At 41.8% G+C, this 27,085-nt stretch overlaps 1 protein-coding gene across 2 annotated transcripts in view; it reads left to right on the top strand.

Annotated features, from left to right (window-relative positions):
* Positions 1-27,085, top strand: part of LOC106601300 (cysteine-rich motor neuron 1 protein) — a 128,466-nt gene that overhangs the window by 45,708 nt on the left and 55,673 nt on the right. For both annotated transcript variants that reach the window (XM_014193406.3, XM_014193409.3), the window contains exons 3-5: positions 18,786-19,028; positions 19,799-19,919; positions 20,058-20,179. In XM_014193406.3, the coding sequence (XP_014048881.1) occupies positions 18,786-19,028; positions 19,799-19,919; positions 20,058-20,179 (486 nt within the window). The remainder of the gene's footprint in view (positions 1-18,785; positions 19,029-19,798; positions 19,920-20,057; positions 20,180-27,085) is intronic.

The following is a 27,085-nucleotide window of genomic DNA, read 5'->3' as shown; positions in this document are numbered from 1 at the left end:
AGACATCTATTGAAATACTTACTACACAGTATGACCTTTCATTCTGTAGATAGAAATATATAAAGAAAGGAGAAGTCCAGTTAATAACAGTAACCGTCTAACCACCTTATCTAGCCTGGCATCAAGTGCACAGCCAATTTGTTGAGGTTGTCTTCCAGCACATTGACACACAGATGTTTGATGTCGTTAAATATGAATTACTTTTGTCAAAACTATTAAATAACATGCACAGTGCATGCACAATTTTAGAGTTAACGTAAATTCTCTGGTGAGGGAAATTATTGAACACATTTAAACTTTGTTTACGCGTAGTATAACGTAGAAGTTTAACGTTAGTTAGCATTCCCATAGACTTAACATGGCCAGTTAGCTATTTAGCTACAGTTGAAGTCTGAAGTTTACATACACCTTAGCTAAATACATTTAAACTCAGTTTTTCACAATTCCTGACATTTAATCCTAGTAAAAATTCCCTGTCTTCGGTCAGTTAAGATCACCACTTTATTTTAAGAATGTGAAATGTCAGAATAATAGTAGAGAGAATTATTTATTTCAGCTTTTATTTCCTTCGTCACATTCCCAGCCAGTCAGAAATGTACATACACTCAATTAGTATTTGGTAGCATTGCCTTTAAATTGTTTAACTTGGGTCAAACGTTTCGGGTAGCCTTCCACAAGCTTCCCACAATAAGTTGGGTGAATTTTGGCCCATTCCTCCTAACAGAGCTGGTGTAACTGAGTCAGGTTTGTAGGCCTCACTACTCGCACACGCTTTTTCAGTTCTGCCCACAAATCTTCTATAGGATTGAGGTCAGGGCTTTGTGATGGCCACTCCAATACCTTGACTTTGTTGTCCTTAAGCCATTTTGTCACAACTTTGGAAGTATGCTTGGGGTCATTGTCCATTTGGAAGACCCATTTGCGACCAAGCTTTAACTTCCTGACTGATGTCTTGAGATGTTGCTTCAATATATCCACATAATTGTCCGTCCTCATGATGCCATCTATTTTGTGAAGTGCACCAGACATTTCTCCAAAAAGTACGATCTTTGTCCCCATGTGCATTTGCAAACCGTAGTCTGGGTTTTTTATGGCGGTTTTGGAGCAGTGGCTTCTTCCTTGCTGAGCAGCCTTTCAGGTTATGTCGATATAGGACTCGTTTTACTGTGGATATAGATACTTTTGTACCTGTTTCTTCCAGCATCTTCACAAGGTCCTTTGCTGTTGTTCTGGGATTGATTTGCACGTTTCGCACCAAAGTATGTTAATCTCTAGGAGACAGAACGCGTCTCCTTCCTGATCGGTATGACGGCTGCGTGGTCCGATGGTGTTTATACTTGTGTACTATTGTTTGTACAGATGAACGTGGTACCTTCAGGCGTTTGGAAATTGCTCCCAAGGATGAACCAGATTTGTGGAGGTCTACAATTTTTTTCTGAGGTCTTGGCTGATTTCTTTTGATTTTCCCATGATGTCAAGCAAAGAGGCACTGAGTTTGAAGGTAGGCCTTGAAATACATCCACAGGTACACCTCCAATTGACTCAAATTATGTCAATTAGCCTATCAGAAGCTTATAAAGCCATGACATCATTTTCTGGAATTTTCCAAACTGTTTAAAGGCACAGTCAACATAGTGTATGTAATCTTCTGACGCACTGGAATTGTGATACAGTGAATTATAAGTGAAATAATCTGTCTGTAAACAATTGTTGGGAAAATTACTTGTGTCAGGTACAAAGTAGATGTCCTAACCGACTTGCCAAAACTATAGTTTGTTAACAAGAAATTTGTGGAGTGGTTGAAAAACTCCAACCTAAGTGTACGTAAACTTCCGACTTCAACTGTATGTGGCACAACAGATTGCAAATATCCAAATGTTATCTACATAAAAACATCTTGGCATTGTTTCTGTCCTTTGTCAATTGTATTCTTTGTCTAACAACAATTTATTTTCAAGTATTGCTCTTTGATTGAAAAGGGAAACAGCCTGTGTGGATAACGACCATTAGATACAGTGTAACTATGCTAGCCAACTAACCATCCATTTTAAGTCTATGGTAATGCTAACAGTACTGAAATCGGCGTCAAACAGAGAGTTAACAATTCTTTCCAATTCTGTGTATTTTATTTAATAGTTTTGAAAAATGTAATTCATATTTAACGACATCTCTTTCCTGGGTTTGCTTGTGTGTCAATGTGCAGGAAGGTGAAAGATAAATTATTTTGAAATGGCTCTGGTCAAGTGGGTGGATTCTACATAAAGTGGATATACTCATTTAATCTCTCAGTATTGTGAGTCTCATGTTTGTGTATCATGACAACACTAACTTACAGTAGCACTTTTACTCTGTAGATAGAACTGTACAGAGAAAAATAGCCCAGTTAACAATAATAGTACTTTTAGAGTACAGATCTCCTTGCTCTAGCTCTGGCACTGCGGCAGGCAGGCACAGGTCAAAGAGATACGTCTAAATGTCCACCTCTCTGTCGATAGCTCCACTGTAAATATGATTTAGGAACTTAGACAAGCCTTAAACCAAGTTAAATTAAGGTTCAATTAAAATCGAACATGACAGAAAGAATCGTATAAACAAAGAAAGGGAGAAGTAGAGAGAGGGGGGAGATAAGGAGTGAAAAAGAAGGAGGGAGATGGAGGGAGAGCGAGAGAACCAGGAGAGCAACAAATTGTAAGCTGGCAGCTGATCTATCTCTACTGGGTTTTATTGATATGATTAATTCACAAGGTAAGATGTTTTTATTTATTTATTATATGTTTTTTTATGGCATCTAGCGAGGGCTCACAGCAAGGCAGGCGTACATACAAGCTTCCCTGGGAGAGCAGTGAGGGACCAGAGCAGTTATGTTGAGAAATTATTCTGAAGGGGATTTGTTTCCATGCCGCTCTGCGTGCTGAGTCGCACTCCTGGCTGACAAGCCCCAATGAAAAGGGATTGATAAATGGATGAACGTGGCAGCCATTCCAGTTTTACATAGATCAACATTTTAATAAAGCCGGCACTTAAAGTTTGGGTTTGTTCTGCTGTAAATGGACTGCAATAGCAATAGATATATTTCAACATTGTGAGTGATGAATGTTTAGGTTGCTCTTCTGAAGATGGGAATTTGCTGGCATGTGAATGAACCCAGCGAGGAATGTTTAAGTGTGCTCTGAAAGCACACACTCCTCTTTTCTCCTTTTTGCTGATTTAATGTCAGTAGTAGAGGAAATGCAATTACATTTCTTACCATGCTATGACAAGACAAAGAGTTCACTGTGAACATTGAGCGCATTTCCTAGTAAAAACCATAGAAAGAACCTTCTTTCAGCCTTTCAATAGAATAATACATTTTAAACACACAGCAGCACAGAGCATAACCTAAATGGAGCTAGATATTGACTCAGATTCAACAACTGTCCAAACGGGTGTCCATGTCTACAGTACAAGAACATGTAAATGCATTTAATGGTGTAATTGGATCACTGTATTGTGGATGTTCCTGTAAGCATATTACATGTTTCTAAAGGGCATAGCCCTGCATGTTAAAGCTGTTGACAGAAGAGACAGCCATCACAGCCCAGAATCATTATCTAATGACCTGTCTGCGCCCTGCATCTGTCTCACACACACAAACATGTGTGCGCGAACACACACACACACACACACACACACCACACGCGCACACACACACACACACACACACACACACACACACACACACACACACACACACACACACACACACACACACACACACCCCGCGTAGCCTAGTGGTTAGACCGTAGGACTAGTAACCGAAAGGTTGCAAGTTTGAATCCCCAAGCTGACAAGGTACAAATCTGTCGTTCTGCCCCTGAACAAGGCAGTTAACCTGCTGTTTCTAGGCCGTCGTTTAAAATAAGAATTTGTTCTTAACTGACTTGCCTAGTTAAATAAAACACATACCTGATGACCTGTCTCAGCTGTCAGAAATTTTCTTGCACAGCTCCACTCTAATCTATTTCCTGTACATTTCTTTACTTTGTGAACCCTTTAACAACACCTTCCAACTGAAAAGCAGTGGCCTGCAGCTTGTGCCATGTCGTTTATTAATAACTCTTCTGAACACATGTTGGGAAATCATTTGTGGAGGCGTTCTACATGACCGGCCCAGCGCTACGGGAGGAATGCAGGAAGTTTGGCACGGCAGCAGGTAGTAGGAGGGATGTCGAGGGCGACAAGGACGAGCTAGGAACTGAGGCGAGGAAGACAGAGAACGAAAGGGAGATAGAGAGAGAAAGAGAGAGGAGAAGGAAGAGAGAGAGATCAAGGACAGATGTGATGATGACAGTCGGACAGTTCTATTATTATGTACGTTTTTACATTATGACGTCGGTCACGGTGACATTTTTTTAATGTGTTAAAGCCAAGGGTATTATAGAGAATAAGGGAAGGGGGTGGGGGGAGGATTGAGCTGGCATTCAGATGGAGAAAGCAAAAGGGAGATAGAAGTCTCGATGCTAAATGTCATGTGACTGTCAGCGTGCCCACCTGTATGTACTGCAGTCACAGCCTGCCAACCTAATCTGCCTGGACGCTCCTCATAATTGCACTGCTGCTAAAGTCGGCACAATAAAACCCTTATCAGCTTTTAATGATCTGAAGCCAAGATGTCTGTCAGGAACTTGCTCTTGCTCCTGCTCTCTCTCTCTCTTTCTGTGTTGCTGGTTTTTGTCACTTCTATAATTAGTTACAATGATGCACGTGTCAGATGTGTCCCTGGTATGACAGCACTGAGATGGCTTTGTTTGAATATTTTTCCCATTCCTCTGTGGTGGTAGCTGTCTTGTAATGCAATCAAAATCAGTCACAGAAATCTCCCACTAGACTCTGATGTCCTGGACTCGTCTTTATGACAACTTCAGAGAAGATTGCTTTGTGGCAATTTGAAGAAAGCTAGCTTCACTACATAGCCAATTAATGTGATTTTCAGGATTTATATGTTATATTCATATCTCAACTATTCTAGTGGGATTGCAGCAATACGCAACTGGTGGAGATTAGGTTCTTATTATTGAGACTTCTACAACTTCTCCCATCCCAGCAAAGCAACATTGAAGACTCATTTAGAAGAAGAGCTGGATAATGTAATTTGCCCATAACAAGTCATATCCCCATATAATGTAATTTCATTTTCCCATTTTCTTATTTGGTTGTAGTCTGGCGTCTCCTCCCCTGTCACCCACCTTCTGTTCTTATATACCACTCACTTCACATTAACAGCCACAGTTCAAAGGAAATCTATGCTGTTATGTAACCCATGATTCAGCCAGGTTGCAGTAAGACCCTAAACGCTGCTAACTGACAGGAAGAAGATGGGATAGGCTAGGGCTCCGTGTGATTGGTCAAGACCTAGGGATACTGGTCGTGGTTGATCTAGGGGGGTTCCGTAATCCCCTGCTCCCTGGGGAGAGTACCATTTGACTCACAGGCATCACTCTGAAACAATTTGTGGTGTAGACCTACCTCCTTTACACAGGATGTGTGTGAAAGAGAGAGTGAGAGAGAGAGAGAGGCAGAAAGAGAGTGAGAAAGACAGAGAGAGAGAGAGAGAGAGATAAAGGCAGAAAGAGCGAGAGAGGAGAGAGGCCAGAGTTTCCCATGCTTCATCCCCATGGAGAGCACCGCACAAACAGGCTCCCAATTATTGTCCTTTCACTGTGAGCGTCTTAATCCTAATCCAGCTAATGACCCCTGGGGCCTCTGGCCTCCTCTGGCCTCATCTGGCCTCTGTCACTAGCACTGGTGGAAAAGAACACTGTCAAACCAAAGGTATATACTTTACCTCCGGATTTCAAGATTCCAAGTTGTTTTTTTTATCGCATATGAGAACGATTGAAAAATAATTGTACAGTACAGAACAGTACAGTATGAGCAATCCCAATCAAGTCCAATCATCTGTAATAATACAATAAAAAGTAACTGGTTTAAGTTAGTGTGAAGGTGCCAAGCTTTCATGAAATAGCATAGTAATGCAAGTGTTGTTGTGCCTGGTTACCTGTAAAAAGAGTTTGCATTGTGAAACCTTGTGTTTGTGTGTAATTGTATTCGTCATGTATAGGATTTGGAAGTCAGAGCAGTAGACTTTACAAACTGACTTAAAATGGCTGCTGCTGTGGTGTTTTATCACAGTCCAGCTTTCCTTCCTGCTTTCTCTGGGACAGCTAAGCCCCCATGGAATTTCGTTTTGTTACTCTTTTTTCACATTTTGAGGAAATAACAAAGATTGAGGCATGCAGGGACTGTGAGAGCTAAAACTTCCAAGGAGCTAGCTAATGAAATTAAACTGTAAATTGTTCTCTTATTTCATTTGAATAGCAGGTAACCATTATTGACATTGTGCAGGTTTAGCTTTGAGGAATAAATGGCCTTTTTGTGTGAACTGTTGGGTACCATATACAGTATGTCATCAGGCCTGTTTTTATGTTACATACATTTTGGTCCTTAGATTAATACACACACATTATATGCATTTCAATAGAAACCTACAGATGTTTTGTCTCTCAGAAAGCTGACTTCACAAAAGTCCAAAACACTCTAATAATTTTGGTTCCTGATGGGTGTATACACACACACACACACACACACACACACACACACACACACACACACACACACACACACACACACACACACACACACACACACACACACACACACACACACACACACACACACACACACACACACACACACACACACACACGGGAAGCAGGTAGCCTGGCGGCTAGGAGCGTTAGGTTGCTGGATCGAATCCCCGAGCTGATAAGGTAAAAATCTGTTGTTCTGCCCCTGAACAAGGATCTCGATTAAGGCAGCCCCCGCACCTCTCTGATTCAGAGGGGTTGGGTTAAATGCGGAAGACACATTTCAGTTGAAGGCATTAAGTTGTACAACTGACTAGGTACTCCCCTTTACACACACACACACACACACCCCCTTGAAAGCCATTTAAAACGAGTATGGTTTATGGGAATGACAGGACTGCGTTCCGAGGTGTAACACGGTCTCCTTCTAGCATGGCTTTAGTACGGAGAGAGCTGATGTCTGGTATTAACGGACAACTACTCTGTTCCTGCTTCAGCGTTTGTTTGGGTACATCGAAGACACATCTGACTATTGATCAGCCTGAAGATAGATCAAACATTGTCATCTCAATTCCTCGCGAAGCGTAGCCCTCTTGGATCAGTGCAACTATTGGAGATTACAATATATAGTCAAAAACATGGTAGTCTTCTTGTCTCTGCCCTGTGCCCCATTAGGCACGAAGACGATAAGTAAGTGAGTAGTCCTTTTCCTAATTGAAACCAAGTGTTGAGTGGTAACAACCAATCCACCCATTAGCCATGTTGGAAGTGATTCCATTAGCCTGTGTAATGATTGAATGGTTATATTCAAAGGTTATATTACTGTGGTAGCTGTTAATGATTTTCAAACTGACTGTGGGGAAAGGGTGCGAGAGAGAATGAGAGAGAGAGAGAGAGAGAGAGAAATAGAGAAAAACAGCAGGGAACATATTGCAAAGCCTTATGGATCTTTCTTTCTTCCTCAGCCGTGTGGAACATCCCTCTGCTCTCACTACCACAGTCCTTTGATTCATTAGCACACATTGTTATATGAGAGAAAAAGAGAAGGTGCACTGTGCAGAATGTTAAGGAAGTAACGTTTCGTAGCTTCATATTCAGCTGTTCAACTCCACAACTAAAGATAAGTATGTTTGTGTTGGTGCAACCCAGCGGATGGGATGTGAACGGTCTGCAGATTGAAGTCAGAGCGAAGAGTGGAGATGGGGGGGGGGGGGATGGAGGAGATGAGGGGATGGAGGAGATGAGGGGATGAGGGATAAGGGGATGGAGGGATGAGGGGATTGAGGGATGAGGGATGGATGGATGAGGGGATTGAGGCATGAGGGGATGAGGCTGCATTACATTATTCATGCCAACTTGTGTGACTCTGGTGGAGCGAGGGACAGATTGATCCTCTGCCTTTGCTGGCTATGAGCCAGGAAGCTGCTGATCACACTCTTTCTTTATCCTCCATCCTCATCCCCCACTCTCTCGCCCTCTTTCACTCTGTCCATCCCTCCCTCCATCCCTCTCGCTCGCTGGCGTGCCAAGCCGACAGCAGCCCAGCTATCACTAGGGTGTCAGTTATCTTGAGAAGGACAAGAGCAGAGCCAGGCCCTCACCTGACATACACACACACACACACACACACACACACACACACACACACACTACCTGAGGTTGACGCAGAGAAGCAGAGGCACGATGTAGACCTGAAGGCCAAACACACAGTAAATACTCATCCAGGTGTGAACGTGTCAGAAAGCAAGTGTGAAGCTAGCTAAACTCCATGATTTATCATGGAGCATTAGGCCAGTAACCAAAAGGTTGCTGGATTGAATCCCCGAGCTGACAAGGTAAAAAATCTGTCGTTCTGCCCCTGAACAAGGATGTTGATTAAGGCAGCCCTCCACACCGCTCTGATTCAGAGGGGTTGGGTTAAATGCGGAAGACACATTTCAGCGTTCAGTTGTACAAGTGATGGGATTTCAGCACCCAAAGAATAGCACGTGTCCTGTGTAATTCCGTGCTATTTATTTTGGAGAAAAGCTCCAGTCCGCTCACACTAGTCGCCGCTCAACTCCATCGTAAATCGCGGAGTTGAGTTTGGTCGGCTAGTGTGAAGAAAGAGAGAGCAAGGGAGAGAGAGAGGGAAAGCCAACCTGTATACTAATACCAGGACACAAGCCTTTTTTAAAGTGCCTCAATTTCACTTTGTGTTGATTCCAGTTTAGTGCGTTGGCTCAACTTTCTTACTTCAGAGTCAGGGTTTCCACCCACGGTGCTGATAGTTACATAAATTACATTTAGATTATGGGAATTAAGATTAACAAAACATGCAAATCGAGGATGCAACCGCGTGTGTCCTTCTTACTGAATTCTGATGTGCACTTCGAAAATGCTAAAATAACTGTCCAAATGTACTTTTCTTCAGCCAACAAGACAGGTAAGAAATAACAAAATCACTAGCCTATGTTGATCTACTATCCCCCATAGTAGAAAAATTGACCTATTCTATTGTTCAGCTTGCCGAGAAAGAAATGGCCTATTCCATACAGACTCTGGGACAGTTGTAGCACGATAGATCCCAAATGCATACAACCAGTAAGCCTAGGCTACATAAAGAAAAGTTAAAAAGCAACGAGTCGGATGCAACAGATCAGAACGTTTAGCGTAAAATGTTGATCAACTATTATTTCTTCACATTATAAGTGCGGCAATGCACACCAGGCAGCAGGCTAGGCACCCATTTCCGTTCCATAATGCAATTAGCTGGAAAACACCATTGTCAGAAGGGCACCACGGTTTCATGTGACAGAGATGAAAATATCTGTTAGAAATGTAAAAAGAGAGGAGCTCTAATAGGCTACTTCGAAGCAAGGTAAGTCATGCCTCATAATATGTATTAAAATGTTCGGGTTTCAAACAATTAAGTATATTTTTTCCAAGTGTATAGCCTACTGCCTCCAGCTCATTGCAAAGTGGTGTGTGACGCGCTGATGAAGCCTGCCTTCCATTGCTGTTTGAGATGCTGTAGAAGCAGTTCTTGCGCTGTCTTGACATATTTTAAGCTCAAAGGCTCTGTATCTGTATGCTTTACGAGTGTTAAGATATATAACGAATATACTATAGCCAATTTAATTCCACTAAATTAGGCAAATTAACCTATAGACCGATAAGCATGACCAGTCAAATGTATTTCCATCGACTGGTATTTCCATCGATGAATAGGCTATGGGATTTTTTTCTTCTTCTCCCGGACAATTGGCCGGTGGCTGTTTTATTTACTGGCTTTTCAAAAAATGTATAGGCCAAAAGCCGGCTATTACCGACTAAGAAAACCCTGTTCAGAGTATAAATAATTTCAGATTGGTTGATGAATATGGTGACCAGTTAGATCTGTTTGAGGGCCCATGCACTGTGCAGTAGATGTTTGGTTCAGTCTAAACTTTTCAGTCTTTGTCCAGTATTCCGATCAATAATCCAATATGGAGGCCGTTCACAAAACTACTTTGAGTTTACTCTCAAGCATGTTGGCTCAATTCTTCGATGTCTCTGTAGCCCTCTGTAAATGTTGTTGTTTTTGTCGTTGTCAAAGCAAAGTTTTAAATGCAAAATCAGTCCTGGTCTGGACGATGAATTGCCCGCAGCAGATGGTCTAAGGCCTTTATGACACAGAATTTGGAAGAATTCTCTCAACGTCCTTTACGAGTCTTCATAACGATGGCCAAAACATTCATTCTCCGAGCGTCACACAGATAATAGACAGTGTGTGAGCAGACAGATATGTTTTGTGAAGCTACAGTGGGCTTAGAAATGCTTTACATTTCCTTCAGAAGACTATTATGTCTTTATCCCCACAGAAGGGATTCCACTGTTAAAATGCTTATTGGTTGTGTTGGGACTTGAGCAAGACGTCTCCATCAACTTGGTTACTGTTGTCAGATTACTGTAGTCCTCTAAAGCTGCCTTACAAGAGCTATACATAGCAGTACATTAAGAGCCCCACAAAGTCACCAGCAAAACGTTCTGTAGATGTAGATATATTCCCTGCAAAGCCTTCCCAGCGGGCAAAGCTGGATTAAAGGACGTCATCACAACTAGTATTGATCATTGGACTATGCTTACCATCATCAATCCGAAACAGTTAGGCAGAATGATGCGTGTTGACGCATGGTGTTATCTGGCTTCCCAAATAATATGTTAGCTAGACTATCTATCCCCATGATACTTTTAAGATATATATCCTATGAGCAAAGCAACTAACACTTTGATGCAGGCACCATGCTGAGGGACCAAAGGGTTCTCTCTATGTGTATGAGTCATGTTGACTGTGCATCAGACTGTGTTTGCCTCTGGTTGGAGTCAGATGAAATGCAGCACCAATTACAGCGCTAATTTGTGGGGTTGAATCTGGATTATCATTGAGATCACGATTTGGAGTTGAACTCAAATTGAATGCAAGGTCAGAAATGTAGTGGAATTGGGACTCGGGATCTCTGCTTAGGCTCCTAGTTCATCCTTTTTCAAGACGTCTTCGTAAAAGACAGTTCGCATGTCCATTGCACACTCCATAGCCTGTGAAAGTTATTTCAAAGGGACAAAAACAATATAAAAACAACAAGGTGAGGTCAGGAACAGGTGGATCGCTCTTTCTCCCCTGGAAGCTGTTTGTTTGTCTCTCTCTCTCTCTCTCCCCTTCTCTCTCCCTCTCTCTCTCTCTCTCTCTCTCTCTCTCTCTCTCTCTCTCTCTCTCTCTCCCCTTCTCTCTCTCTCTCTCTCTCTCTCTCTCTCTCTCTCTCTCTTCATGCATCAGGGAGCTTGTGCTGTGAGAGGTGTGATGACTGACTGATTGATTGACTGACTGGCAACTAACTGTTGCTCAGAACCATTCATGTTGATGATCATGATTATAGGAGTGATGATGCGAATGAAGACACATCATCAGTCTAATGATGATAGCGATGAATTGTACCTCTTCAAGCCTTTTGATGATATTTATTCCACAACTGGTTGTGAAGCCACTAATTATAATTTTTTTGTCAGTGTTTATAGCATAGGGTATTGCTCAATAAATTTTCATCGGTATAGTATACCTTCATGTCAGTAACAGTATCCGATAAAATACATGTGGATGTCTAGTGGGTTAGCAGGTTAGAGGCTTACAACCTATAGTGTAATCATTTCCTTCAGGTTTTTAATTTGGCTATGCAAATGAGGATATCAAGGAGCACAAATTGCATTGCTACTGGGAATTTACTACCAACCCCACTCACAAACATATTTCATAATCTCTGAAGTAGTTTGTATTTTATGAAGCATGGATTTGTGTGTCTCACTTGGAGGAGTATGACAGTGTTCCTCCAGTTGAACCTGGTTGAGAAAGACACAGATGTTTTGTACTCCAGAGAGAAAGTGTGACAAAATGTAGTAACATTGGTTGCTAGAGAAACCATAGAGGGGGATAAAACTGGTTGCCGTAGTGATAAGAGGTCAAAATTGAACCACAACCATGACGCTACCTTAGAGGACATGACACACAAGCACGTTGCTAAGTGTGGCATGGGAGTAGCAGCACAGCAATGTGCGTGTGCGCTTGCGTCATGCCTCTTGTGAGCCATACTGTATTTTAATGTCACAGCAGATGTTGATTTCTGTAGAATGGCGTGCCAGCTGTTCGCCATACGTTATCTGAAACAAAAGAGAGTGTGGGGATGGTGACTGTGAAAGGTAGAACGAGGGAAAAGACAGAGGGGTGGAGAGAGGTAGATGGAGGGAAAAGGAAGGAAAGAGAGAGGGGTAAGAGAGAGGTAAGGCTAGAGAGAGGAAAGGTAGAACCAGAGGGAAAGAGAGGTAGAGCAAGAGGTAGATAAAAACAGAGATAGGTAGAATGAGAGAAAGAGAGTGTATTTTTGTGCGGTGTTGTGTGTGACTGACTAGATTAAGGAGAGTCATTAATGAGTGGATGGAAAGGCATCTCATATTCATCTCATTCCTGTCCATGGATACCCTTCGCTGCCCCCGCTTCCAGCAGCCCAGCCATCCAGCAGCCATCCACACCCCAGCTCCATGGATGGATGAAGAACCAAATGAAAAGGGACGTGTACAGTAGAGCAAATATTACAGCATAGATTTCCTTCTAACACAAGACCATTGCATAATTTTTGGTATTTTACAACCATTACTCTTTGCTCTGTAATATTTTGTCCACTGGACCCCATCTTTCTCTTGGTCTAAATGTAATGTGTATGTATGGATATTTGGTAGCCTGCTACAAGATCTGTGTGTGCTGTATAGTCAACTTCTATAGTCGCATAACAGCCAATATACAGCACAAACAGATCTGGGACCTGGCTAGATATTTGGGATGCCTACAGAATGATAGAAACTCTAAGACTTCCTGTGAGAGGTGAACCAGATACCTGCTTGGACAGAAAAGATGAATAAACAATTTGGCTCGGTTACCATTAAGGGATTCGACCAGCCGACTAATTTGGCAGTTAAAATGCTAGCTTCAACTGAACACAGAACCTAACGGCTTGTTTTTATGTCCTCCTATTTTCTCCTGCAAAAAGCTTCAAGGAGTTTGTGGTGTCGCATATTTTGCATTCCGTATTTTAGACGTTTGTTTTTATTGAAGCTGTCTGACTTTTTTCTTTGACTCGATAAGGTATGATGATTTCTCACCCTTTCTTACTGGCTCTGTGGGGAATATCAAATAATTGCTTCAATTTATAATCCTTAAGCATTGCATTGGAGTCTCTCTTTACAGAGCAGAGCCTTGTGTATGGTTTTGACTTACAGATTGGACAATTATCCGCTCAGTCGGGTGTTGATATAATTAGTGGGTTGTATATTAAAAATAACCTTACTTGAATTTGCTTTACTTGGTGTTCATTATACTGTGTAATGTGTGTGTGTGTGTGTGTGTGTGTGTATCATCAAAAAGCCCAATCAGTTTAATTGTAACCGTTTTATTAGACTGTATACTAGATGTAGTGGCAGCACTCTATTTCTTTCTTCTAATAGGCAGATTTATTTGTCATCAAGATCTAAAAGAAGGCATGGTGTGGCCAATCAGTTTGATTGTACACACTTAATAATGGGTTTCATGTGCCTCTCCAGATGCTTGACAACACACACACACACACTCAGTCAAACACAAAGACACACACACACACACACACACCACTCCGATGTGATCAAACCCCACCAGATGCCATTGACAAAACACAAATCAGAGGGAGGAGGAGAAGGAAGGGATTTAAATCACGACTACATTACAGACAGACACTGTTTCACTCTCGCTGGGCAAGAGACTACTACCACTAGGAACTATCAAGCCTCTCATTTAAGTTCCTCTGGCTCATGATTTTTGGGAAAGTGTGTGGTGTACAGGTTTCTTTTTTTCTTTCCTGTTTTCTTGAATAAACTTGTCTTCTGTACACAAAGCAGATCAATATAAAATCTCTCAGCACATTACCCCAGCTCCATCCATGGAGATCAGTGGAGGCTGCTGAGGGGAGGACTGCTCATAATAATGGCTGGAACAGAGTTAATGGAATGGCATTACCATTCCTTTTATTCCGGTCCAGCCATTACCACGAGCTCATCCTCCCCAATTAAGGTGGCACCAACCTCCTGTGATGACATTACACGCTAACACACCTGACTCCAATAATCACCTAATCATGATCTTCAGTTTAGAATGACATTTGATTAATCAGCTGTGTTTGCTAGGGATGGAGAAAAAGTGTGACACCAATCAGGCCCTTGAGGACTGGAGTTGCCCACCCCTGCACTAGATGTAAGATTGAGGACCATTGCTATTTGGAACCCAAAAAATATTTATTGTAAAGTTTTAGCCAATGCGTCCTACACGGGTAGCTACATACCTGAAGGGAGTAATATGAAAATAGTTTTTACAATGATACACTGAGGAAGAAACAGGAACGTCATGGAGCTATGAATCAGAACAGTAAAGCAGTGGTCATCAACCTTTTCCGAGTCACAGTCAAAATGCAAGCCAAGATCTACCGCTCAGATAATAAAAATGTAAAAAATACTTAAAAATGTAAGCTTTTGCTAAATTAACCAATTAAAACAGTTCTGTAGCAATGAGATTTGTGCAGTAAGCTAAAGGCGCAGACATTATCACTGCCTATTGGCTATGCTTGGATTTCCCTGTCAAGTTGTTCTACTCAGACCATTTAGAAATTATATTTAAAAGAAATTGGTATATGATGGTTCCTGGTTCCTCTCTTCATAGGTTTTGGCCTTTCTAGGGAGTTTTTCCTAGCCACCGTGCTTCTACACCTGCATTGCTTGCTGTTTGGGGTTTTAGGCTGGGTTTCTGTACAGCACTTTGAGATATCAGCTGATGTAAGAAGGGCTATATAAATAAATTTGATTTGATCACACTGGTAATAGATAATTTGTTGTTTTACTTGTGAGGCACAGCTGAGTGAGCATAATAATTTGCTTTTTTTATTACTACTGGACTGATGGCCTGCATCTGATGGTCAGTCTGAGGGAGGGTGAGGTTGCCTCTCATCCGACTCACCTTCCCTCCGCTGAGGAGAGAGGACACAGACCAGCTGATGGCGAATCTCAAGTGCACTAAATTAATTCTGCCTCGTGCACCAATTCATGAGCTTACTCCTATGACCAGAGAAAGTTAAATATTTCTCGATATTAAAAAAGATAAGCCGCTAATAATAACAACCCAAGCTTATCGGAAACACTTTGCTGTAGTCATTAATTGCAGCTGCAGTACTGGTTGTAGCATGAGCACGCACATTTTATGGCTTATAAAAGTGTTAACAGTGCTGAATAACTTAAACATGAACAGCAGCTCTTTGCTGTATTTGTTGAGTCTCACCCTCTAGTAATGGCTTTAAAAATGTGGAATTCTCACTGTATCAACTTTGCTGTATGTTTTTTTTTTTTTTTTTTTTACTGTCTATGGCTTGAGGAAACTGTGCAGACACAGTGATCTGAGCTATCTGATTGGCCAGCGGTAGCGAGAGACAGTTCAAGTCACGCCTTTTGCTTTTAAGGAAATATCCATCCCGTTGAAATGGAAATCCACATTTGGGTCAGGAAATGCATTTTCCGAGCTTACAAAATCAACAAAGGAGAGAATGCAGCTACAAAATGTTCTCTGCTTTTTGCAGGTGAAAGCATTTACAGTACTCTGACGTTGACATGCGCTGCTACACTGAACATAGAGAGGGGAGAAATTGGTTGTCAAATTGGCAACATTTAATTGGCTACGTATGTTAACATGTTGAGTAAGTCTCTACAGCACACACACACTGCTGACAGCCTATTACACTACCGACATCCACTGTGTCCTACTATAGCTCGATACTTGTTTCCATTTACATAAAGCATGCTATATTTTCATGTAGACATACTCATATGGAGTCAATGAATCAAATGTAAGTCAATTGTTACCATCTATTTCCTTGCCAAGCATCATTATCTTGGATCTTTCCCAGCTAGCAGGCAAAACTGGTTGAAATTACGTCATTACAACGTTACAGTTTTGTCCGCTGGATTGTTGCTGTGTTCAGAAGAGTTCAACATTCACAGATGCTCTTAACCAGAGTGTCTAACAGACCTAAAAGTGGCATAGGGTCAGAGTGAAAGGAGTAGGAGGATGTTGTTACCGTGCCAACATCCATTTTTCAATTTCTTTGAAAGATTGTTGTTTACTTTCAAAGTTGTTGTCTACTTCCCATAAGTTCCATGGGTAAACCATTCCATTTGATATCCATTTCGCGCGTACTTTTTTTTTATTACATTCAGCAGAATTATGTTTCCACAGTCCTTTTAGTGAGCGGTCCATTGTGAACGCTGAGATGTGAAATGCGGCTGCATAATCACAGCAACACAGTTCTTAAATATGAACAGCTTTCTAATAGACAAAAAGGTGTCATGTTCTTATATCCTCCGCAGCTCCTCTTTTGTAGTTCCTTTCATTATGTTCCCAAACACTCTCCTCCATCTAATAGAGCCTAATTATCCTCCTCTCAGAGTATCACTGCTCTCTTTTAGGGTCCTCTTTCTCTCTTTTTCTCTCTTTCTCTGTCCGACATCACACAGAATCAGTAACTTCCAGTAGAAAGACAGAATACATGCATTTAATACAGCGGATGTGTTTTTTAAGTGCCAATGTCAAGTTAGTACAAAGGCGGATTCTAGAATACTTTTTCCACTATTTTCTATACAGCTCTGAGCTCGGCTAAAACTTTTAATTAAAGAGACCAGAATCATTATCTCGTTAGATTAAACCATTTTCTATTTCTGATTTTTCCTTCTTTGTTGCTTTGCATGAGATCCTGATATGATGTGAAAAAGAGATACAAAAAACAGAAAGCTATCCTTGTCTGTCAGTGTTGGGGAGTAGTGAACTACATGTAGTTTAACTAGTAATTTAACTACATTTTGCAGTAGCTTGGTGGTCGTTGAACTAAATTCAAATCTAGGTATTGTTTTCAGTAGTTAATTGCTTTTTTGACATGTAGCGGTGTAGCTAATTACTGGAACTACACACTACTCTTTTTTTATTTTTTAAATGTAATAAAATATGTGTAAAGTAGTTAATCATTTACTTTCTTTTTCGGCATCAGACCTGTCTAATTCTCACTTGAAACATAGTTTTTGTGTTTAATAAGAAAAATTACACATTCTATTAACATATGGTCCAAAGTGATCTATTCTTGCAATTTGTAGTCTATGGCATTTCAGATTTACATATGATCATTTTTCACAAACTAGTTTAGATGTAGTGAACTACTTTTTCAAAGTAATTTTATTGAAGTAAACTATATTTTTCTTAAGGGTAGTTTTAATGTAGCTTAACTTCTTCCAGTGTGAAGTAATTGGTAGCTTGGTAAACAGTATTTTCAGAGTAGCTTCCCCTTCACTGTCGTCTAACTTGTCTTCAGTGGTGTTTTTGCTAGTCTGCAGTCATTATAGAATTCTAGATTGGCCTTACCAGACAGGCCCTTTGCTGAGGTAGCTGGAGCCTAACTTCACAGTGTGCTAGTTCAACTTTACCCATCACAGAAAATCATTATACTTCAAAAGCTTTTGTCCAACCCTATGGTGAAACGCTTTCTTCTTCAAGTCCAACAAAAACAACAAGAACAACACTTAAAAGTCAGTCGTAACTCAAGTAGGCCGGCTTCACTCAGAAAGATCTAACCTTCTAGAGGTACCTCTAGAGCTTCAGCCCAGCCTTGTACCTTGCTGCCATGCCATGCCAGACTTGGAGGCTGTTATAAAGTGGATTAGCTTTTAATTTTGCAGTGTTTGACGTGTGCGTGTGTGTGCGTGAGTGTGTTCAACTGTCGGCCAGTTGGCCTCCTGTGTCTGTGTTTTATCCTGAAAGAGAGGGGGTTAGCACTTCACACTTCTCTCAGTTCCTGTTTGTGTGCTCTACTCATCATTCCATCAGTTGACATTTACACTTCATTCACATTCACATCAATGCTCAATGCTTGTTTTACCTGCCCCTCTGGTGCACTTTATACTTCCTTAATCTCACTCTCTGTTTCTGTAAAGGTCAGAGTCGTACTGATTATGTGTATAAAATCTTGGACTTTGACCTGAATGGTCAGTAGTCAATTTGATTGACTGCCCAGTTGGCACCTTTTAGTTCCTTGAGTGTTCTTTCTTAAAGGTTAGCAATAACATTCCCGATTCCTCTAACGCCTTGCCCAGTTTTCTTGGTGTCCCCACCCTCTACATGGTCAGTAATAACCAGATGCATTCGGTTTTCAGTGGAAATGGAACGAGACCCTGTGACACGACTTCCGCTTTCGGACGTTAACAAGTCGATACTCCATCTTAACTCCTCCTCCATATTTACTGGATTGGTTGAACACTGCAGAAGAGAACCTCCCCCAACATTTTTTTTCTCATCAGGACCAGAGAGAAAGAAATGCCATTCAGGCTTTTCTTTTGCACCTGCTATGTTATTGTGTTGGAAGTGTGATCCTTTGAGAAACATTCCGTGAGAAAAACAGTCATGTTTTAAAGTTTCAGTTTGAAATTCCTTGAAATGTTTTTAACCCATTACACTGAAAATAATAGCCAGATTATTTTATCTATAACTGTACAAATATTGGTTTAAAGCTACAATAAACAATCTGATCTCTTCTTTTGCAGAGGAGCGGCCTGACTGTTCCAAGGCGCGGTGTGAGGTGCAGTTCTCGCCCCGCTGCCCTGAGGACTCGGTGCTAATCGAAGGCTACGCACCCCCTGGAGAGTGCTGTCCCCTACCTAGCCGCTGTGTCTGCAGCCCTGCAGGGTGCTTGAGGAAGGTGTGCCAGCCTGGATATCTCAACATCCTGGTGTCCAAGGGCTCTGGGAAGCCTGGAGAATGCTGCGATCTATACGAGTGCAAACCAGGTGGCTACCAATAACAATTCCTAGCAACTATTTGTGACATGGCAATCATTTTTTCATATTCTGATACTTAGCTCATTGTCGTAATAATAATATTGCATTTGTAGAATTTCCCAAACTCAATGGCCAAATTGTAGGCTACATATGAATATGTTTACACTCATGAATGGCAGCTGTATCTGTATGCCAGCGGTTTATCACCTCTGAGCTGTGGTGTGGCGCAACGTAGGCCGTAGCCAACAGAAGGAATGGTTGCTCAAATCAAATTCTATTGGTCACATACACATGGTTAGCAGATGTTATTGCGAGTGTAACGAAATGCTTGTGCTTCTAGTTCCAACAGTGCAGAAATATCTAACAAGTAAACTAACAATTCCACAACTACCTAATACACACAAATCTAAGTAAAGGAATGGAATAAGAATATAAACATATAAATATATGGATGAGCAATGACCGAGTGGCATAGGCAAGATGTAATAGAGGGGGTGTCCATCTAGGATAGGAATGTGCCGGTGACCTCCCTGTTCACGTCGGTTTTCTTAACACACACTACACACACTCCTCTACAAGGGTTTTTACAAGTCAGGGTAGTTGCCACAAACACACGCAAGGAGGAACATAGCTTCATAGCAAACACAGAAAGAGGAATATTATTTATATAAAACCACATACTTGATAGTTTACAGTTGTTTTCTTGATTTGCTCTCAATCCAATTTGAGCCCTAATGCTACCTCTATAATGATTGTCTTTGTGTTGTACCCTAACCTAGTGTTTAGTGTGGACTGCAGCACAGTGGAGTGCCCTCGTGTCCAGCAGGTTCAGTGTCCACCTGACAGCTATGAAACCCAGGTGCGTCTCACCGCAGACGGCTGCTGCACCCTTCCCACCAGGTGAGCCTCAACCTCCCTCTGAATGCAACAATCATCACACTCTCTTTGGCAGTCCTAAAAAGTAGTCAAGGACAGTCAGGTGTGAGGGTGTGTCCATCTGATGTGTACTAACTCCCCCTCTCTCCATCCCATCTCTAGGTGTGAGTGTTTGCCCGGCCTGTGTAGTTTCCCGCAATGCACCGCCGGGAGCTTCCCCGAGGTGGTCTTCCACGGCAACGGTACCCCCGGGCAATGCTGTGATGTGTACGAGTGCATCAACGGTGAGTTTGCTCGCTTACTCCGCTTGGCTCTGGCCTGAACCACACAGCTCCCATCTCACTGTTCCTGAGCTGTTATTAAGGAATGAGTGATACAGGATGGATGGCAAAGCCTTGTTTTCCTGCTTTCTGCTCCGGTAATTTTTTTAATAATATTTTACCGTGCCAGGCCAGCTAACGGGGGAGGTTAGGAGATATCACTAAGATGACATGAAAATATTTACAGTGAGCTCCAAAAGTTTTGGGACATTTTTGTTTGTTTTGGCTCTGTACTCCAGCACTTTGATACAATGACTATGTGGCTCAGTTGGTAGAGCATGGTGTTTGCAATGCCAGCATGGTGTGTGCAACGCCAGGGTTGTGGGTTTGATTCCCACGGGGGGCCAGTACAAAAAACAAAAAAAATGCATGAAATGTATGTATTCACTACTGTAAGTTGCTCTGGATAAGAGTGTCTGCTAAAATGACTAAAATGTTAAAGTGCAGATTGTCAGCTTTGATATGAGGGTATTTTCATCCATATTGTGTGAACTGCTTAGAAATGACAGCAGTTTCCCCCCCCCCCCCCCATTTTAAGGACCAAAAATATTGGGACAAATTCAAATAAAGAAGTAAAAAGTACCTGGTCCCATATTCATAGCACGCAAGCTTGTGACTCAGCGTTTGCTGTTTGTTTTGGTTGTTTCAGATTATTTTGTGCCCACTAGAAATGAATGGTAAATCATGTATTGTGTCATTTTGGAGTAACTTTTATTGTAAATAAGAATAGAATACGTTTCTAAACACTTCTACATTAACGTGGATGCTACCATGATTATGGATAATCCTGAATGAATCGTGAATAATGATGTGTGAGAAAGTTATAGATGCACAAATATCACCCCCCACACCCACAAAAAAATGCTAACCTCCCCTGTTATTGTAATGGTGAGAGGTTAGCATGTCTTGGTGGTATGATATAAAATGCTAACCTCCCCTGTTATTGTAATGGTGAGAGGTTAGCATGTCTTGGTGGTATGATATAAAATGCTAACCTCCCCTGTTATTGTAATGGTGAGAGATTAGCATGTCTTGGTGGTATGATATTTGTGCACACACACACACACACACACACCTGTAGTATAGTATTCTAAAGTATAATACAGTTTACTACGTAATTCTATAGTAAGTACTACAGTATTCTATAGTACATAGTAGTGTTTTTTCATGTGGGATTGTAAGCAGAAGCAGACAATTACCCCACCCTCAATGTGCTCCGTTTCATCAACCCAGCAGCTTTTTTGCCTTCGATTCTGCAGGTTGAAAAAGAGTGCAAATTAGCGAGGAGTAAGAGAGAGGTGGTTGAATGGGCAGATGATACTTTTCAAATGAAAGCAAATTCTCAATGATTTATGGGGCCCGCATTATGGGTGGCAGTGAACTTTAAAGGGTGAGTCAGCCTTTAAAGAATCATTTAAAGACCTTGCTTTTTTAAAAGGGAAATCTCTAGTATCTTCAAAAAACGAATACATTTGAAAAGATGGCTCCTTGGCTCTGACAGGAGGTCTGTTGCAAATGACGCGTGAAAAGCGAATCTACTGTAGCAAGGAGGAGATTTTTCCGTTGGTTGACGTTGGGGCGACAGGGGAGAGGGTGTGACAGGCAGCACTGCACTTCCCATCCCCTCTTAGCCCTACTAGCTAGAACAAGCATCTGTTGGTGATGTGCAGCCAGGGGTCTGTGTCATCCCTACATCCTGCTTTGTTTATTTGGTGATTTCAGAACAAAGAGCAGTGCATTCAGAGATCTGTCCTGGGAACAGCAAAACACAAAACAGAAATATAACCTGATTGAACATCTGGTTCTATGGTGACTTTATCTGCCTGGATGAAGGGAATAGTAGGGAAGGAGAGAGGGAAGCAGGAAATTAGGGAGGGGTGAGATTAATGAATATTCTGTGGCTGAAGGGGGAAAGGAAACGGGGAGTGAAGATGAACTCATCCCTAAAGGGTGGAAACTGATCTGGGGATCAATAGAACAACAGCTGTTGAGCACACGTCACCCCCACAACACACACACACACACACACACACACACACACATATCTATCTATCTATCTATCTATCTATCTATCTATCTATCTATATATATATATATATATATATATATATATATATATAAACATATATATATATATAAACATACACACACACTGCAACACTGCATCTCTGCTGTAATCCTACCTGACCTCTTCAAGGCTTGCTGTGATTCCCATGAATTAACAAACACACAAAGACAACATGATAAACCCCGAGGGTGATGCTTAAGACATACACAACCACAGCTTAGTAGGAGGGCTATAGATACTACTTACACAGATGTCATTTTTGATAGGCACTTGTGGCTGGCTGCTCAATATGGCTGACACATACACCATTTTTGAGTGTGTGTTTGTGTGTGGTGTGTGTGTGCCTTTGGAACATACTGTTCTCAATCAATGACTACTGACAGAGTTTTTCAGTGTGTTTTGCTACAGGGGAACTGAAACGCTCAACAGCTGTATTGTTGTGTTCATTGGACAATCTATACTTCACAGACAAGTATTGACCCAGACTCCTTGATTTAGCTGTTAAACCAGATTCCACCATTGCTTTTCTTTCCGATGTGTGCCCATTCTTTCAATGAAAGGCAGTTGAATGGACATAAAATATTTCCAAAGTCAGCAAGCAGAACTATCAAAGGACTAAAGGATGTCATGTCTTTCTTGGAAACCCTGTTCAGGGAACACAAACAGAACAAGGCCAGGACATAAGAAGGAAGGTTTGACTGGATGAACTGTGGAAGCCATCTGCAAACAGTGGTGTCTGCAGGCTTCTGTTGTCCCACTCTGACAGCAAATGTTAGCAGCAGCAGACGAGACATGAGACAGCTGAGGCACTCCACAGAGCATGTTTGGGATGGAGTGGCCTTGGAGCCTGCTGCTCAGACACACACACGCACACACAGTTAGGGACCAGGTAGCCTCTGCCTCAGACTGTAATCTCACCCTCCTGCATTGGAGATATGCATTTCATCAGGCTGTGTGTGTGTGTGTACAGTGAGGGAAAAAATTATTTGATCCCCTGCTGATTTTGTACGTTTGCCCACTGACAAAGAAATGATCAGTCTTTAATTGTAATGGTAGGTTTCTTTGAACATCGAGAGACAGAATAACAACAAAAGAATCCAGAAAAACGCACGTCAAAAATGTTATAAATTGATTTGCATTTTAATGAGGGAAATAATTATTTGACCCCCTCTCAATCAGAAAGATTTCTGTCTCCCAGGTGTCTTTTATACAGGTAACGAGCTGAGATTAGGGGCACACAAGACCATCGCCAAGCAGCTTGGTGAGAAGGTGACAACAGTTGGTGCGATTATTCGCAAATGGAAGAAACACAAAAGAACTGTCAATCTCCCTAGGCATGGGGCTCCATGCAAGATCTCACCTCGTGGAGTTGCAATGATCATGAGAGTGGTGAGGAATCAGCCCAGAACTACACGGGAAGATCTTGTCAATGATCTCAAGGCAGCTGGGACCATAGTCACCAAGAAAACAATTGGTAACACACTACGCTGTGAAGGACTGAAATCCTGCAGCGTCCGCGAGGTCCCCCTGCTCAAGAAAGCACATATACATGCCTGTCTGAAGTTTGCCAATGAACATCTGAATGATTCAGAGGACAACTGGGTGAAAGTGTTGTGGTCAGATGAGACCAAAATGGAGCTCTTTGGCATCAACTCAACTCGCCGTGTTTGGAGGAGGAGGAATGCTGCCTATGACCCCAAGAACACCATCCCCACCGTCAAACATGGAGGTGGAAACATTATGCTTTGGGGGTGTTTTTCTGCTAAGGGGACAGGACAATTTCACCGCATCAAAGAGACGATGGATGGGGTCATGTACCGTCACATCTTGGGTGAGAACCTCCTTCCCTCAGCCAGGGCATTGAAAATGGGTCGTGGATGGGTATTCCAGCATGACAATGACCCAAAACACACGGCCAAGGCAACAAAGGAGTGGCTCAAGAAGAAGCACATTAAGGTCCTGGAGTGGCCTAGCCAGTCTCCAGACCTTAATCCCATAGAAAATCTGTGGAGGGAGCTGAAGGTTCGAGTTGCCAAACATCAGCCTCTAAACCTTAATGACTTGGAGAAGATCTGCAAAGAGGAGTGGGACAAAATCCCTCCTGTGATGTGTGCAAACCTGGTGGCCAACAACAAGAAACGTCTGACCTCTGTGATTGCCAACAAGGGTTTTGCCACCAAGTACTAAGTCATGTTTTGCAGAGGGGTCAAATACTTATTTCCCTCATTAAAATGCAAATCATTTTATAACATTTTTGACATGCGTTTTTCTGGATTTTTTGTTGTTGTTATTCTGTCTCTCACTGTTCAAATAAACCTACCATTAAAATGATAGACGGATCATTTCTTTGTCAGTGGGCAAACGTACAAAATCAGCAGGGGATCAAATACCTTTTTTCCCTCACTGTATGTACACGTGTGTGTGTACAAGTGTGCGTGTGTTCTATGCATGTGTGACCGGGATCTCTCCTCTAGCCAGATAATCGAGGTTCCTGTCAATAGCTCAATCGAATACAGTCTTAACTGAATTGATGAGTTAAGACTGTATTCTTACCCCCCCTCCCACCTCCAACTTCAGCAAGTGAGAGAACAAGGGGTAAGTTGACAAATAAGCACGTCCCAAGATTTATGCTCATTGGTGAAGAGAAAGGTGATTATTGCACGAATGTGCCCATAGGTTATTCAGCAAGTGTGGTGAAGCTCCATTATTGTGTCTTGCTGTTACAAGTAGGCTATAAGGTAGTAGGTGAATGACATTCTGCTTGTGCCTAATGTTAAAAGAGGAGGAGAGACATGACGACATGCTGATGATAACATTTGGAAACACTAACATAATATGATATGTTCCAACTATGCCCATAGAAGAGGAAGCAATGTGAATTATATTGTGCTTACTGAATGAAGTTAAAGTGAGCTAGCCATTCAGACCAGCCTTACTGGTTGAACCATCGTAGATTTTTGTCAAGTTTGTGGGCTGTCTCTGCTCCTGTCATGGAGGCAACTTAGAGAGGTATATAGCTCTTACACACACAATTCATCTGCTTTCTAGTCGATGTGTCAGCTCTTATGTATGTCCCTTTGATACTCTGTGATGTTGTCCGTGCTGGAGATGCTCAGAGGAAATGGAAAGTGAAGCCTTTTGTCTTGTTGGTGACAAAGGAGCTGGAAAAGCTGGCAATCTCTTCTGGCAGTTAGGGCAGATAGACTTTACGATAGCATTTCTATTGAATGTGTGTGGCTTTTGGATCGAGTGTGTAACTGTGGGCCCCCTCCCCCCCCCGTGTTGAGGGTCAGCGTGGCAGAGGTGATGTTGCCTACCCTCACCACCTGGGGTCGACCCGTCCTCAGAGATGACATACTGTAAGTGCCTATTCATGCCCTGCAACGAATGGAGACAGAAGCAGGCGGATGTTATTCCCAGTCAAGCTGTTGCTATCTAACAGCATTTAGACAGCCATTACTTTTCTGCAGACTGATCCGACTACATTGACATTGTTCAATTTTCCCATCAGTCTTTGCATAAACATATATCATATGTGTAACGCATGCACACAGACTGACAGACTATATGATTACTTATTTATCTGTCTCTATGAATCAGACATGATTCTCTCTGATGAAAGCAGAACACACCCTATTGACTTTCAGACCATTCACGCTTAGGCCGATTCAGGTTTATTCAGACTGCCCATTTTAGGGCTGAGAGAGAAGAGAAAAGGGCAGGCTGGTGGTTGAAACAAGACCAGTGGTTTCCATAGTGAGGCAGGTGATTGACAGTTTATGTAATCTGTTCAACACATGGTCTGAGAGAGAGAGACGGGAAACCACCTTAAACGTCTTGATCTCACGTTGTCGGTTTTTCATAGGCTCCTTTTCCCTTTTTGAGTAATAACTTTGCTATGTCAGCCCCGGGCTCAGCCTTCCAAAAGCAGTGCGTGTACCCAACCTTAAGAAATTAGCCCAGGGATAATCCCTGGCTGTGTATAGGGCCGGGTTGCTCAGGGATGACGTGGAGTAGGCCAGACAGAACAATGTGCTCTAATTTACAGCCATGGCCAGATTAACACACATCAAGTTATGAAGGAGCCTCGGAATGTTCAACAGAGGCAGCCGGCAGTCCGCTATTTTGAGAGATTACTACTTACCGGTACCTTAAACCCCACTCTGGCTTGATCAGCGACTAATGTTATGTCAGTTCACAGACAGCGGTTAGAGTAAACAACACATTCCTGGACCGCTCAGTCAGAGGAGAACCTGGTGCTGTTATTGGCTTTAGAACAGGAAGTTGTCTAAAGGTAATCCACTCAGAAACACTGACTCTGTTCCAATATCCATACTAGTCTCAGACCTGGATTCAAATGCTATTTAGGGTATTTCAGTTACTTTCAAAGACATTTGGAAGTAAGTATTTTGATATTTTTTACTTGAAAAGACAGGTAGTTCAATATTGGAATGTATTTGGAAATACACTTGGAAAGTATTTAAAAATACTCAAATACACTGACTCAAATACACTCCAATGCATTTAACCCAGGTATTTGAAAATAGTATTTGAAATAAGTATTTGAATAAACTTTCAAATAGTAGGGAATAGGAAATTATTTGAAAATACAATACTTCCAATAGTTGGTTCGGGCCACATTATTTGAAAGTACTCAAATTAACAGAAAATAAGTATTTAAAGCTGCAATATGTAACTTTTTGGATGACCCTTCCTAATTCACATAAAGATTTGTGTTATAGATATGTCATTCTTATTGAAAGCAAGTCTAAGAAGCGGTATATCTGCTATTTCTATGCTTC

Source organism: Salmo salar, chromosome 01, assembly GCF_965601325.2.
Source record: "Salmo salar chromosome 01, fSalSal1, whole genome shotgun sequence".
Lineage (NCBI taxonomy): Eukaryota > Metazoa > Chordata > Actinopteri > Salmoniformes > Salmonidae > Salmo > Salmo salar.
Note: the sequence above shows the minus strand (reverse complement) of the source record. Positions and strands in the feature narration are given on the sequence as shown.